The following is a 13,343-nucleotide window of genomic DNA, read 5'->3' as shown; positions in this document are numbered from 1 at the left end:
TCGATGCGATGTACTCAGTATCGCACTTTGAGTCCTTGGAGAAATCTTATTTCAGAGGAATATATCCTTCCCTTCAGTGCTTTTGACAACTGATTTGGCCAAGACACCACTGCTCTGGTTTTTTAAAAGTGAATATTTTTGCTAGGTCACTGTTGTGGTTTTCTTGTTGGATCCACAATGCTGTCTTCATATTCTGATTCTTGGCAGCTCAGCTGCTCTCAGGAGACAGTCCTTGTTCCACCCCAGGGATAAAAGCAGCCTGTCCGCTTCCTTTTTCTTCTCCAGTGGGTTGCTATGGGCATTCTGTAATTGGGCTTGTAACTAAATCCTCTGAGATCGTTAAGGATTTATGATGCATTATTCTTTCTGAACTTCGGGTTCTAGTGAAAGTCTCTGCATAGTAAGAGCCATTCTGTAGGACAGGTATGGGGATTTTTACTGTGAAACAGAGTTCAGTTTAAAGTCAATACCTGGAGTAAATTACTTTGTTTTGCCTATTAAGGCCCTTGTTTATGCTAGAAAGTTGTGCCACTATAGTTAAAGTGGGACAACCCTCCTACTTTGGATGCATTTATATCAGCGTATTAAGGTGCTTTATACCACGATAGGCTATCCCTGTATGGGAAGGGGAATAAGCTATACCTGTATAAGGTACCTTTATACCAATATAACTGCATCCACACAAGGGTTTGTACTGGTATAACTATATTGGTTTAAAAAAAAACCCCAAACACCTCACCAAACCAACATAATTATACCAGTACAATTTTCAAGTGTAGACCAGGCCTATGTTAGTGGCCAAAATGTAAATCTCATTCTCTTTTCTGTACATTTGGGGGGTTTTGGTTTTGTTTTTTTTGTTTTTAACAAGCAAAAAGAAGAGTAAGTTTCTGCTCATGTGACTGTACCGGTGGAGCTTGTGCCCCATTGTGATTCTTACAGGGAAAGGTTTCTAATATGAAAGTACCACAATGACATCAGTTATTGATAAGTACCACAATAAGTCTTTATTGATAAGGTTGAAAGATTCCTCAAATATCTGGCCTCTTTATCATCCAGTTATGGGCCTCATGATCCTCAGAGTAATTGCCACAACTTCTAAAAGCTAATGAAAGAGTGCTAACAAAAATATTTTAGATAAATGATCACATTACAGGGAAAGGTGAAACATGTGAACCCCAAAACATGAGCCCGTCTTAAAACCGTAGGAAAGTGGCAAGGAATTACTGGCAGGTTCTAAATAACAGTTATGTTTGTAATTTCTCTTAATATGTTCTCTTATAATATACTCGGCATAAGCAGAAAGTTTCAGGACTTTGCTTTTACAAGGCTGAAGGATTCTAGGGTGTCTTCTTCTTTGCAGTAACATTTTGTATACACACTCATGCGCAAGTTTTGTTCTCCCCACAGAATCGGTAAATCCTCTGTGGAAAGCTCTATTTCACATTTATCCTTAGTTAGATCTAACATAAGGGTCCTACTTCAGCAAGTTAGTTTGAGTCTCTTACGGGTGACTAGGGGGGAGAGAGAGAAGGATAAAAGGAACAGGGAAGGCAGATGTGTGTCTTTGCTGGTGGCAGGATCTCATCTCCTTTTATCTTGTTTAGGTTTCTCCTCTGCCTCCTACTTAAAGGTCCATGTTAAAACCCACCACGGTGTTCCCCTTCCCCAGGTCTCCAGGCACCAGGAGCCCATCCCGAATGGGGGAGCAGCGTTCCACTGCGTCAGGACCTATGGCATCAAAGGCAAGCGACTCCCTGCTCTGCACTTTGCTTCTTTGCACAGGACTTTGTGTTGTGGGGGGCTGGGTTGGGCATGGGAAAGGGGAGGAGGGAAAGACTGGGTAGTCCTAAGGAGAAGCTTAGCAAGAAGTGGAGAGGTTACATAGAGCTAATTTCTATAGTTTGTGCAAGGATCTCTCTGGGTACCTTACTGGGGAAAGTAGTAGAAATACTTCAACTTTTGGTAGCTTCCTTAACTTTACAGATGGAAAAGACCTGTTAGGTCATCCAGCTCCTCTTCCTGTGAGCAGATTGTGCTTGAATCTTACCTGAGGGTTGTGAGTTGGGAAGTATAAACTTATAGCTCAGTCTAGAATCTGGTACTGCCAAGATTCCCCAGTTGCTCTTGAGATGATCCAAGACTGATTACAACCCCTGTATAGCCCAATTTCTGATTCCTGTGGAGGGAAAGTCCGGAAGATGCTTGTCTGATAGGAGTCATGACAGTCCATTTATTTCAGCTCAAATAGGTGAGGAGCCACATAGATATTTTTAGTTAAACTTTTTTTTGCCTCTCTTACACTGTGGTTGAGAAGAAGGATAAAGATATTGACTGCTTCTTTTTAGATGTCACTAATATTTAGTTTTGCTTTTGCTTAAAGTAAGTTATCTTTTTCAGAGTGGTTAAAATTATTTAATTTGTAAATATCCTCTGTAAAATTAGTTATTAATATGTGCACAGTAATTTCCTTTTTGCCTCTCAGTTTTGGACCATCTGTATCCTTGGTCGAAGCTGGAACAGCAGAAAACCTCTCTCTGATATCGGAAACCATGGCTGTCCCAAAAAATTGGGGTTACTTTTGCCCTGGAGATCAGAACAGAGCTGAGTTAAGCATACCCTGTGCTCTGTCTTGTGCTGATGGGATGTCACAGTTGTGTAGCTTTCTTTCTATGGGAGTCCTCACAGAGTTGCTCCAGAAGCTCCTTGGTTCTAGGTTGTGTGCTGATTTAAAAAGTGCTTCTCCCTAGTGGGATCTTGATTTCATGCATGTCCTGTTTTGATTGCTAATGCTGATTCCACAGAAAGTCTGTCTTATGAAACATGGCCTTTCAGGGTTAGGAGTAGAATTAAGTTTGTATTCTGAGATTTGTTTGGGGAGTATGTCTGGGTTTGCCATGCTTATACATATGTCATGAGAGAGGATCATAGAAAAGCTTTCTTGGTACATTGCCAGAATAGGATGGGGGAACACCCCAAACATACCAGTGACACGGCTAGGGTATGTGTTGAAGTAACTGAGAATAATGCACTTTATTCTGAGGAGCCTCTTGAGACTATATAGAACTGCATCTCCAGGAGCAGAGCAACCCCTACTCCCATGCTGGGATATTGGTGATGGAATAGTTCCAGGTTTCTTCACCTCTTGCCCTAAACGGTTGTGCACTGTGATTCCACCTAGAAGTGCCTGCTTCATTTCAATGCTGGGTGAAGTGACTCCAGCATCTAAACATGCATAATAATATCTCCAGTAGAACCTCAGAGTTACGAACATCTTGGGAATGGAGGTTGTTTGTAACTCTGAAATGTTCGTAACTGAACAAAACGTTATAGTTGTTCTTTCAAAAGTTTACAACTGAACATTGACTTAATACAGCTTTGAAACTTCACTATGCAGAAGAAAAATGCTGCTTTTAACCATCTTAATTTAAATGAAACAAGCACAGGGACAGTTTCCTTATCTTGTCAAATCTTTTTGTAAACTTTTCCTTTATTTTTTTAGTAGTTTACATTTAACAGAATACTGTACGTGGTGGGGTTTTTTGGTTTGTTTGTTTTTTGGTCTGCTGCTGCTGCCTGATTCCATGCTTCCAGCTTCAAATAGGTGTGTGGTTGACCCGTCAGTTTGTAACTCTGGTGTTCATAACTCTGAGGTTCTACTGTACATTTATATAGTGTCTTACATCTCAAAGGGGGCATCATAAGGGCACTATATAAGTATAAGAGGATATTCTGGATACCTCCACTATCACTACAAATCTGTAATATAAACTCAGGGTGCTGGGAGATGGAGCATGTCCAGGCTCTGCAGAAGAGAGACCTAAAGGGGCACAGCGCTTCATTACATGGAGGAGTATATCTAGTAGGTCTGTAGCATTCTGTCATTTTGGGTAATAGTGAATCAGCTGGTGACTACACCTTTTACTTAAAAGCATTTTAGAATAGCACTCTTGGGAGATAAGGTTCTGAAAACTTGTCTTGTTGTTTTTTCCATAGAAGGCCAGAAATGCTCACATTCGGACCCGATTGAGAGTTCTGATTCCTACGGCGACCTCTCTGATGCCAGTGACCTCAAGACTCCTGAGAAACAGAGTGCCAATGGGTCCTTCTCCTGCGATATGGCAGTCACCAAAAACAAAATGGAGCCGGAGGGAGAGAAGAAGTACCCCTGCCCTGAATGTGGCAGCTTTTTCAGATCCAAGTCTTACCTGAACAAACATATACAGAAAGTTCACGTCAGAGCCCTTGGGGGCCCATTGGGGGACCTGGGTCCTGCTCTAGGGTCCCCCTTTTCACCCCAACAGAACATGTCTCTTCTGGAGTCATTTGGGTTTCAGATCGTCCAGTCAGCATTTGCATCATCCCTGGTGGATCCAGAGGTCGACCAGCAACCAATGGGGCCAGAGGGGAAATGAGACCAGTTTAACCTTAACAAAGCAGCCGTCTGGTTATACCTATAAGACGCTGTGAATGAGAGAAGAAATAATGAAATTTGGTTCTATAGTTGAGAAATTTGTATTCATTTTAGTTCCCCTCCCTGTCTACCCTCCTTAAACCTTCTTTAGGGAAAAGAAGGCTTCTTGCCTGACAACCTGCAGAAAATCTGCATGACCCTGAATGAGAGATGTGACCTAAAACACAACATGGAGTGCCAGAGCTCCAGTGTGGTCTTTTAGAATAAATAAAAGCCACCAATGGTGGTCAGAATTGTAAACAGCCCTAGTGATCCAAACATGTGGGGAACTAGGTTTTATGCCTTTGCCCTCTTTCCCCCCCCACCCTCCCCAAAAAAAAAAAAAAAACACAGTAAGTTTTTTACACACACCCATTACTGACTGCTCATAATATAAACAAAAGCCCTGTGGTACCTAGCAGGTAACGGTGCAGATGTCCTTTTAAAAATTGATTTTTGAGAAGGCATAAGAATTTGGACCCTTCTGCCATTTGTGAGGCTGTGAGTGCTGCAGCAGGAACTAACCTGCTGAGGAAAATCACCATTCAAAACAGGTTGTTTTTGTTAAATTTTAACCATTAAACTTGCTGTCAGGTTTTTAATTCTCTATTATTATTATTTTAGGACCTGTTGTAGTGAATTGCTACTGAAAAGCCAGACTAAGGCGATATACAGAGCGCTCTTAAAGCAGCAGTCACGTTAGGGTTAGTATTAATTTTTTTTAGATGTATCATAATTAATAACTTGGCTAGTTAATTGTTTTAAGTCTATCGAAGAAATAGTTTTATCCAAAAAAAAACAAAAAAGGAAGAAAATACCTGTGTGGTCTGGTTGGTTGGTGCTCATTCGATGTGTGGGTACCTAGAAGATGAACATGGTCAGCAATCGGGTAAACTATCTGTACCACTGACTTGTTTAGTGTGAATAAACCCAGGGTTCACAGAGTGATTTTGAATTAATCAGATTGGACTGTATTAAAGAAGTTAGTATGTTACTTTACATCCCCTTGTTTTGTCTGGTTTTTGAGCAATTTAGCCACCTCTTTGAAAGGTGTGCAGTTGAGATCCAGGAAATGGGACACTAGTCCTTCTCTGTGACATACTCTTAATGACCTGGACCTCTTGGTTCCAACGCAGCACTCCTGATTCCCCTTTACTCAGGTTTTCACACAGCAATCCTATTTTCTTTTCTTCTTCTAGAGAAGAAATGTTTCCACCCTCAAAGGGAGGGATCTAAATCAGAGCACACCTCAGAAGAAAAAGCTGATATAAAATGTTATGGAGTTGAGCTCTAGAGCATTGGATGCTGTGTTGTAGATGAACACAGATGCCTATGTAGAGAGGCTGAATATCCCTTTGTAGTCTTCCCATAATTTAACTTTGATGAACTTTTTATGTACCAAAAACCGAGTGTCTGGATGATTTAGTGAACTCAGTGCTGCATTAGGAGTCAGGAATCTCCTGAGTTCTAATCATGGTTCTGCCACTGATGCTCAAGATCTTATAGTACAAGTCACTGAACCTCTGCCTTAACTCCCCATCTGCAAAATAAAGATTCTTTACGTCACAATAGTGTTGCAAGGATTAACCTAACAAAGGTTTATACAATGCTTTGGAAATGCAAGATGCTTACGTATGTGCTGAGTATTACTAGATCTGCCAAACTATGGAGCCTGAGACCCACATCAAATTTGCATACAGTGGTGACGATAGCTGCCTCCATCTTTAATGCAGCACTGTGCTGGATCAAGATGGAGCATTGCATGTTGGGACCTGACTCTCTGTGGGTTGCACCTTTGTGTTAAAGATGAGCACAACCGTGAGCTGCTTCATAAAATTGTCTGTGCTGTGCTTGATTGCTCCTAATCTAAACTCTGTAGCTATAGTGTAGCTGAAATAAGACATTTTCTTGCTATTTTTCACCTGTGCCATTGCCAAAAAGCCTCATGGCTGGGGTTTCTTCGTGATTTTGAGCGCCCTCCTCCCCAGCCACCAAAAAGACCCCAAAATCATGACTTCACTCATGCAGGAAGTTGTTATTTTTTGTACTGTGAACAGTATTGAGTATTCTAAACCAAAAGACAGATATTCTGTGGCCCATTTTGTACAATGCAAGCCCCACCCAAACAGGTGAGCTGCTGTCACACACTGTTGATATGACATTGACAAGTTGCTGCTAGTTTGGGGGGCAGATTGTTCTCCTGTCCTCCCAAAAAAACCCACACAAACAAACAAGCAAAAAACCCTTTCAGAATAGATCAGTCTTCATTTAAAAACAACAACAATTTTAAAACCAACTGGCTCAGGCTGAGAGTTGTTTTTATTATTGATGTATTGATCTCTAGAGTTTACCTTATTTTACATTTTCTGACCAGTAGAGAAATAAGATTTTGGCAAGGTAATAAAACATCTTAAAATTTTACTAATCAGGCTTTGATCAAACAACTGTTGTGAGCTGCCAGGGGTTTCACCAGGAGCATGTCAAGATATAGCAGGCTTTCCAGTCAGCAGAGGGGTAAGCCAGGATCAGAGATTGGCAACTCCAGTCATCCTCACTCTTATTGATTATCCACATTGGAGGACTTGGGAGGAAGTAGGCAGGAAAATGTTGATGAAGGATGTAAACTGGGTAGTGTGTTTGGCAAGAACTTTGTTGCCAATTTGGGAATGAGCTTGCTGCTAGACTTGAGCTGGAGGAGAAAGGCCAGTTAAGAAAAGTCAACATAGCATATGTATCTCCATTTATTGTTTCCATGAATACTCCGAGAGGGCACTCTGTTCACAATAGGCAGAAGCCTGGGGAGAAGTTCAGACAGTGGGCCAAATTCATTCAAATTTCACTGGAGTTACGGCTGGGATGAATTTTGGCTGGTTGCATCAGAACTTCATTTTGAGTGCTGCAGAACTGGACTTGATGTGATAAAAGGTGCAGAGCTTCTATTAAAAAAGGAGCATTCTAAAAGCATCACCATGCATTCTTCTTATCAAAGGGCCAGTTTGTTTACCTGCCACGTCCACAGGTTCGGCTGATGGCAGCTCCCACTGGCTGTGGTTCACTGTCCCAGGCCAATGGGGGCTGCGGGAAGCAACGTGGGCCGAGGGATGTGCTGGCTGCCCTTCCCTCAGCACCCATTGGCCTGGAGCGGCGAACCACAGCCAGTGGGAGCTGCAATCGGCCGAACCCGCAGACGTGGCAGGTAAACAAACTGGCCCCTGCTGGGCCGCGGCCAAAGGTTGCTGATCCATGTTCTAACTGGTCCCAGTGTGCATGGGAGAGATTTACACTGACGTGGTGGCTGGAGTGGGCTTGTTAACAATGTAGAAACCAAGCAGCTTGCCAAGAATATTTTATGGTTCCTTGCGTCTTCTGGGGCAAATTGTTAATTTCAGATGGGGTGTGGTTTTTTGTTGTTGTGACGTTGCTGGTTTAGAACAATTCTGCATGCTTTTGTACTTGGGAAGTATGTACTTCTAATAAAACTGAAAAGATCTGGACAAAAAAATCACCAGATGAGTGTTTCTGCATGATCTTGCAGTGAACACAGCTGCACTCTGGGCAGCGTTACCCAACTTTTTCTATTTCCCTTCGAGACACTGAGTGCCCATATTTGTGTAAACAGAAACTCTCCTTTAGAAAGAGCTTCCCTTTCCTTCCCACCTCATTTGGTGAGGCTACAATCCTGTTTTTGAGATTTCACAATTCCTTCCCAAGAGACCAGGACTGAGATGCCACAAACACAGGCATTAGGAGGAGGCTAACGAAAGGAAAACATTCAGTTATATATATCTTGGTAATCAAAGTGAAATATTTGTATTACAGTAGCGCCTCCAGCCTCCTAACAGATTGAGAGTGCATTCAAATGTAGTAGACAGTCCATGCCCCAAAGATTTATATAGCAAAGATAGACACAGGGTGAGAGAGAGGGCGCATTATCACCATTTTAAAGGTGGGTAACAGGCATGGATTAAGGATCTAATTCAGCAATCCACATAGAGTCTAAGTGGCAGGTTTCCAATGAAGTGAGCTGTAGCTCACGAAAGCTTATGCTCAAATAAATTTGTTAGTCTCTAAGGTGCCACAAGTCCTCCTTTTCTTTTTTTAGAGTCTAAGTGATTTGCCCAAGGTCACACAGGAAGTCCTTGGCAGAACTAGAAATTAAACCTGGGTCTCTCAAGTCCCAGTCCAGTGCCTTAACAACAAGAAAAAAATACATGGGATAAAACAGGTAGAGCAAAACAGATGTTTTATTTTCTCAAAGCATAGCAATAGGACTTTAAGGTGGTGAGGACTTTATCTTCATACCAGTCTTTGGTATAATTGTAAATGCCTGGTCATGGTACTAGACCTCTTTTCTGAGTGCCAATGGCTTAGGAAATGTGTTTTCTTTCCCCACAGTTTCCTACAGTTGTCACTCCCTGAACTGAATATCCTTAATAATGAATTACTTGAAATAGAGGACTTATGTGACTGAATAATCTAACTCTTCAGCTGATTGGATTAATAGCAGGAAAACTAAGATTTTGTAGGGTCTGTCGTAACTTTTTAATGTCTTGTTTTATCCTTAAACCTCAGTTCTTAAAATGTAATATCTGAACTTAAGCCGTTGCCTGTCTTAAGTCTGGAGGGTGACGCAATCTGCAGCTTTAATACAAAAAGAGAAAGTACTTGTGATGCCAAAGTACATTTCAAAAGAACTACTGTCCGACCTTGAAAGAATGAGTAAAACGATCTGGGTTTCACTACATATAAAATGAGTCAAGCCAAAACAGGAAGAAGTTACAGATTCACCCCTCCTCCCCCCCACCCCCAAAAAAGCAAAAACAAAAAACAATGAAACAGAAAAGGCTTCCTTTTATTACCCCATAAAAATAAAATTACATGTTTTCAATTGTTCAGGGTGACAAAATATAAGAGAAGTGCCAAACTAGACTGTGGAGTGTATTGGCCTTATCAGTATGATGAATCCCTTCACATCAGTTAAGCAGGCTCTGTACCATTTACCTTTTGCCTAGGCGCTGTGCTGAATTTTGATTTTGAGTGAAGCAATATTGAATCTCTGAGCCTGTAGACCCAGTTCTATCCCAGAGAGGAGGAGGAACAAATCAGCAAGGGGCTGGCATGGGAGGAGGAGTGATAATAAAGCTTAGATGAAAACTAGAGTTGTCTGGACATCCTCTCCTGGGCCCTGCCTTTTTCCATTTCAGCAAACCTCCCTTTTAAAAGCAAGGCCCCACTAGGCCCGTGTGAATGATCCATAGGACTTGGTTTTCACAGCAATCTGCTAGTTCAGGGGTTCTCAAACTTCATTGCACCGCGACCCCCTTCTGACAACAAAAATTGCTTCGTGACCCCAGGAGGGGGACTGAAGCCTGAGCCCACCTAAGCCCCACTGCCCCCGTGGGGGGCCAAAGCTGAAGCTTAAGGGCTCCAGGCCCAGGCCCGGGGCCTGCAACCTGAGTCCTGCTACCCAGGGCTGACGCCCTCAGGCTTTGGCTTTGGTCCTGGGCAGCAAGTCTAAGTCTGCCCTGGTGACCATATTCAAAGGACCATCTTGGGGTCCTGACCCACAGTTTGAGAACTGCTGTGCTAGTCCATGTTCCTCTAAGAAGAAATGTGATCAGTATTCAAAGCATGGGACTGGGAGGCTGGAGATCCTGAATTGTAAACCTGGCTCTCTCATTGATTTGCACTGTGGTAATTCAGGCTCTGAAGCTGTGGAATGCTGACCACCTTCAACTCCCATTAATACCACTGAGAGTGAAGGAGGCTTAGCACCTGGGAGGATCTACTCTTTACCCTCTTCCTAGATTTCATTCCTCTTCCATAAAACAGGGCATAGTAACCATACTTCATTGGTGTGTTGTGGAGACTGATCAGTTAATGGGCCAAATTTTGCTCTCTTTCATCTGTTCAGCACCATGGACTGCAGATGTAATGGATAAAAAGTTGGACAAACATAAATGTGCAGTATTTAAAAGCTGTCTGGCATTACTGATGTGGTCTTTGGGTACAGCTGAATGTACTTTTTCCTGGGTGACCTTTGCAGTTTTGCAGACCTAGAAGTGCTCTGAGAGTTGTTCACTACAGGAAATAATTGGTGCCTAATTGACATTCCAGTGACTCCCTTGTGCGAAATGGGCTGGAGGGTACCTTTCATGAAGACACTGGCTGATGTATAAACTTCTAAGCTACCTGCAATCGTGTAGTAAACGCACACCTCTGGTAGGTGCTTTGTATGGCAAATTGGTGTCTCATTCTTGCTAATTGCTTTATGGCTGCTTTATCTACAGACAGGTACCTTCTCCAAGCAGCTTTTATGTGGTCTCCCCAGAATTGTCAGGCTTAATCCATGCTTGCTAACTGTTAGAACCCAAGGGCATGGATTGGGAGATAGACTGCAATGGTAAGGCAGAGTGGGAAAGTTGCTGCAATTAATGCTGATACAGGGTATATTAAGAAGAAAAGACTTTTCTCAGAAGTCCAAAACATTGAATGACTGATGTATGGCATGTGAAAGGTAAATCAGGAAAGCTGGTATGTTTCTTCTGATGCGGTAACATATGGAAGGGAGGGAGCAGAGAAGCTTGCCACTGGCTCTGAAGAGCCCCAATCCTGCTGCCATTGAATTTCACCACTGTCTTCAAAGGAAGCAGGAGGTGAGGCTTTGATAAGGATGGGTGACTCCCTCCCTACTTGAATTAAATTTCTTGCCTAGTTATAGGTCTACCTCTGTTGAAACTGAGCCACCTCAGCCGTCTTAGGGACCCATTTGTATCAAGCAATTACTTTTACTTTTGCTATTTTTTTCTATTGTGTGTATTTTTTGTATGTTCTATTGGAAGTTGAGGCCTCTGTACAAGGGGTACAGACTGATTTTAAATAGTAATAAACCAAAACAGAATTAACCCTGCAGGGTGCATGCATTTATTTTCTGGAGCCTGACTATAGAAGCCCAGGGTGCAGGGAGAGACAGCCTGTAAGTTTCATAGTTCTGAATTTCCCTCTTTGCAGGGACAGCTCCTGCCAGCCTTACAAGGGCTTCTCTTGCTGCCACCACAGGATTGTGTGAGGATAGGCTTATTTTGAACACACAAACTCCTTTCTCTGTGCCTGATTGATTAGATTTCTCTAACTCCTTCAGGAGAAGGTGACCCAGCAACAAGTGTCTGTGTGAAAGAGCAGCTGCAATCCATTGGCCATCCCCACTGAATACCAGGAGGAGAATGAAGATGAAAGGGTACTTTTAAAATAAACATGCTTTTATTTAAGAAATAGCCCTGTAGCCTGCCCATGCCAAGTGTTAGCTCACTAATCAAGTGCACTGCATTCTAACCCAGTGTCTTTATTTTGTAAGAAATAGTGTGGTGAGACAAAGTAACACTGCCTGTCCCACTGAGAAAAGGCCTTTCTGGATCCTTGTGGTCTTCCTCATACAGCAGCTTGGGACCCTCACTTCACAACCAGAGTTGCTGTTGAAGATGGCAAATTCTTTGACAGGGTTACTGGCCTAGTGGATGGGTGGGAAGCAGTAGACGTGATATGTCTTGATTTTTAATAAGATTTTTGACACAGTCCTGTGCAATATTCTCATAAGCAATGTAGGGAAATGTGGTCTAAATTACATTACAATAAGGTGGGTGCACAACTGGTTGAAACACCATACTCAGAGAGCAGTTATCAATGGTTAGCTATCAAACTGGGAGGATGTATCTAATGGGGGTCCCTTGGTCAGGCCTAGGTCCAATATTCAGCATTTTCATTAATGACTTGGATACTGGAGTGGAGAATGTACTTACAAAATTTGTGGATGACACAAAGCTGGGAGGGGTTGCGAGCACTTTGGAAGACAGGATTAAGAATTTAACACTACTGTGACAAATTGGAGAACTCGTCTCAAGTCAACAAGATGAAATTCAATAAACACAAGTGCAAAGTACTTCACTTGGGAGGAAAAAATCAAATGTACAACTTCAAAATGGGGACTACTTGCCTGGGTGATAGTGCTGCTGAAAAGCATCTGGGCGTTCTAGTGAAACACAAATTGAATATGAGTCACCAATGTGACGCGTTTGCAAAAGAGTCTAATATTCTGGGGTGTATTAACAGGACTGTTGTATGTAAGACTTGGGAAGTAATAGTCCTGCTCTATTCGGCACTGGTGAGGCCTCAGCTGGAGTACTGTGTTCAGTTCTGGGTGCCCCACTCTAGGAAGGACATAGATAAATTGGAGACAGTCCAGAGGAGGAGAACAACAGCAATGATAAAATGTTTAGAAAACCTGACCTATGAGTAAAGGTTTAAAAAAAAAAAAAAAGTGGGTGTGTTTACTATTGGGGGCCCTGATAAATATACGAAGGGCTGTTTAAAAAAAGGGTGGTGAGCAACTGTTCTCCATGTCCACTAGAGCTGGGAGAAGAACAAATGAGCTCAATCTGCAGCAAGGGAAACGTAGGTTAGAAATTAGAAAAAACTTCCTAACTAGAAAAGCTGTGAAGCATTAGAACAGGCTTCCACGGGAGGCTGTGGAATCCCCATCACTGAAGATTTTTAAGAACAGATTAGACAAATACCTGTCAGGGGTGGTCTAGGTTTACTCAGTCCTGCCTCAGCACAGAGGCCTGGACTTCATGACTTTCTGAGGTCCCTTCCAGCCCTACGTTTCTATGATTCAATGAAACTCAAAACCAGAATTGCAGGGGGTGGGGGGGCTCTCATTCTTCCCGGGGCTGGCTTCTGCACATTTGCAGTGGCTGCAGAGAGGTTTTACATATTGTAGGAGTTATAAAATGTGCTGTCTCCACATGTCTGTGACGTGCACAGTTGAGGAAAACCAGAGACATTTGCCTTTCTGCAAGGACAAGACTAGGGCAGCAGAGAGGCAACAGCCGTG

At 42.6% G+C, this 13,343-nt stretch overlaps 1 protein-coding gene across 4 annotated transcripts in view; it reads left to right on the top strand.

Moving 5' to 3' along the window:
* PATZ1 (POZ/BTB and AT hook containing zinc finger 1) overlaps positions 1-11,669 on the top strand; it is a 30,369-nt gene extending 18,700 nt beyond the window's left edge. For 2 of the 4 annotated variants that reach the window (XM_077835232.1, XM_077835231.1), the window contains 2 exons: positions 1,608-1,745; positions 3,997-5,454. In XM_077835232.1, the coding sequence (XP_077691358.1) occupies positions 1,608-1,745; positions 3,997-4,415 (557 nt within the window). In that variant the 3' untranslated portion in view covers positions 4,416-5,454. Of the gene's footprint in view, positions 1-1,607; positions 1,746-3,996; positions 5,455-10,570; positions 10,676-11,594 lie in introns of those variants that run through there. The other 2 variants (XR_013348092.1, XM_077835233.1) reach the window with 2 other exon arrangements.
* Positions 11,670-13,343: the final 1,674 nt, after the last annotated feature.

The sequence above is a fragment of the Eretmochelys imbricata genome, chromosome 15, assembly GCF_965152235.1.
Source record: "Eretmochelys imbricata isolate rEreImb1 chromosome 15, rEreImb1.hap1, whole genome shotgun sequence".
NCBI classification, from domain to species: domain Eukaryota; kingdom Metazoa; phylum Chordata; order Testudines; family Cheloniidae; genus Eretmochelys; species Eretmochelys imbricata.
This window is presented reverse-complemented; position numbering and strand designations above follow the sequence as displayed.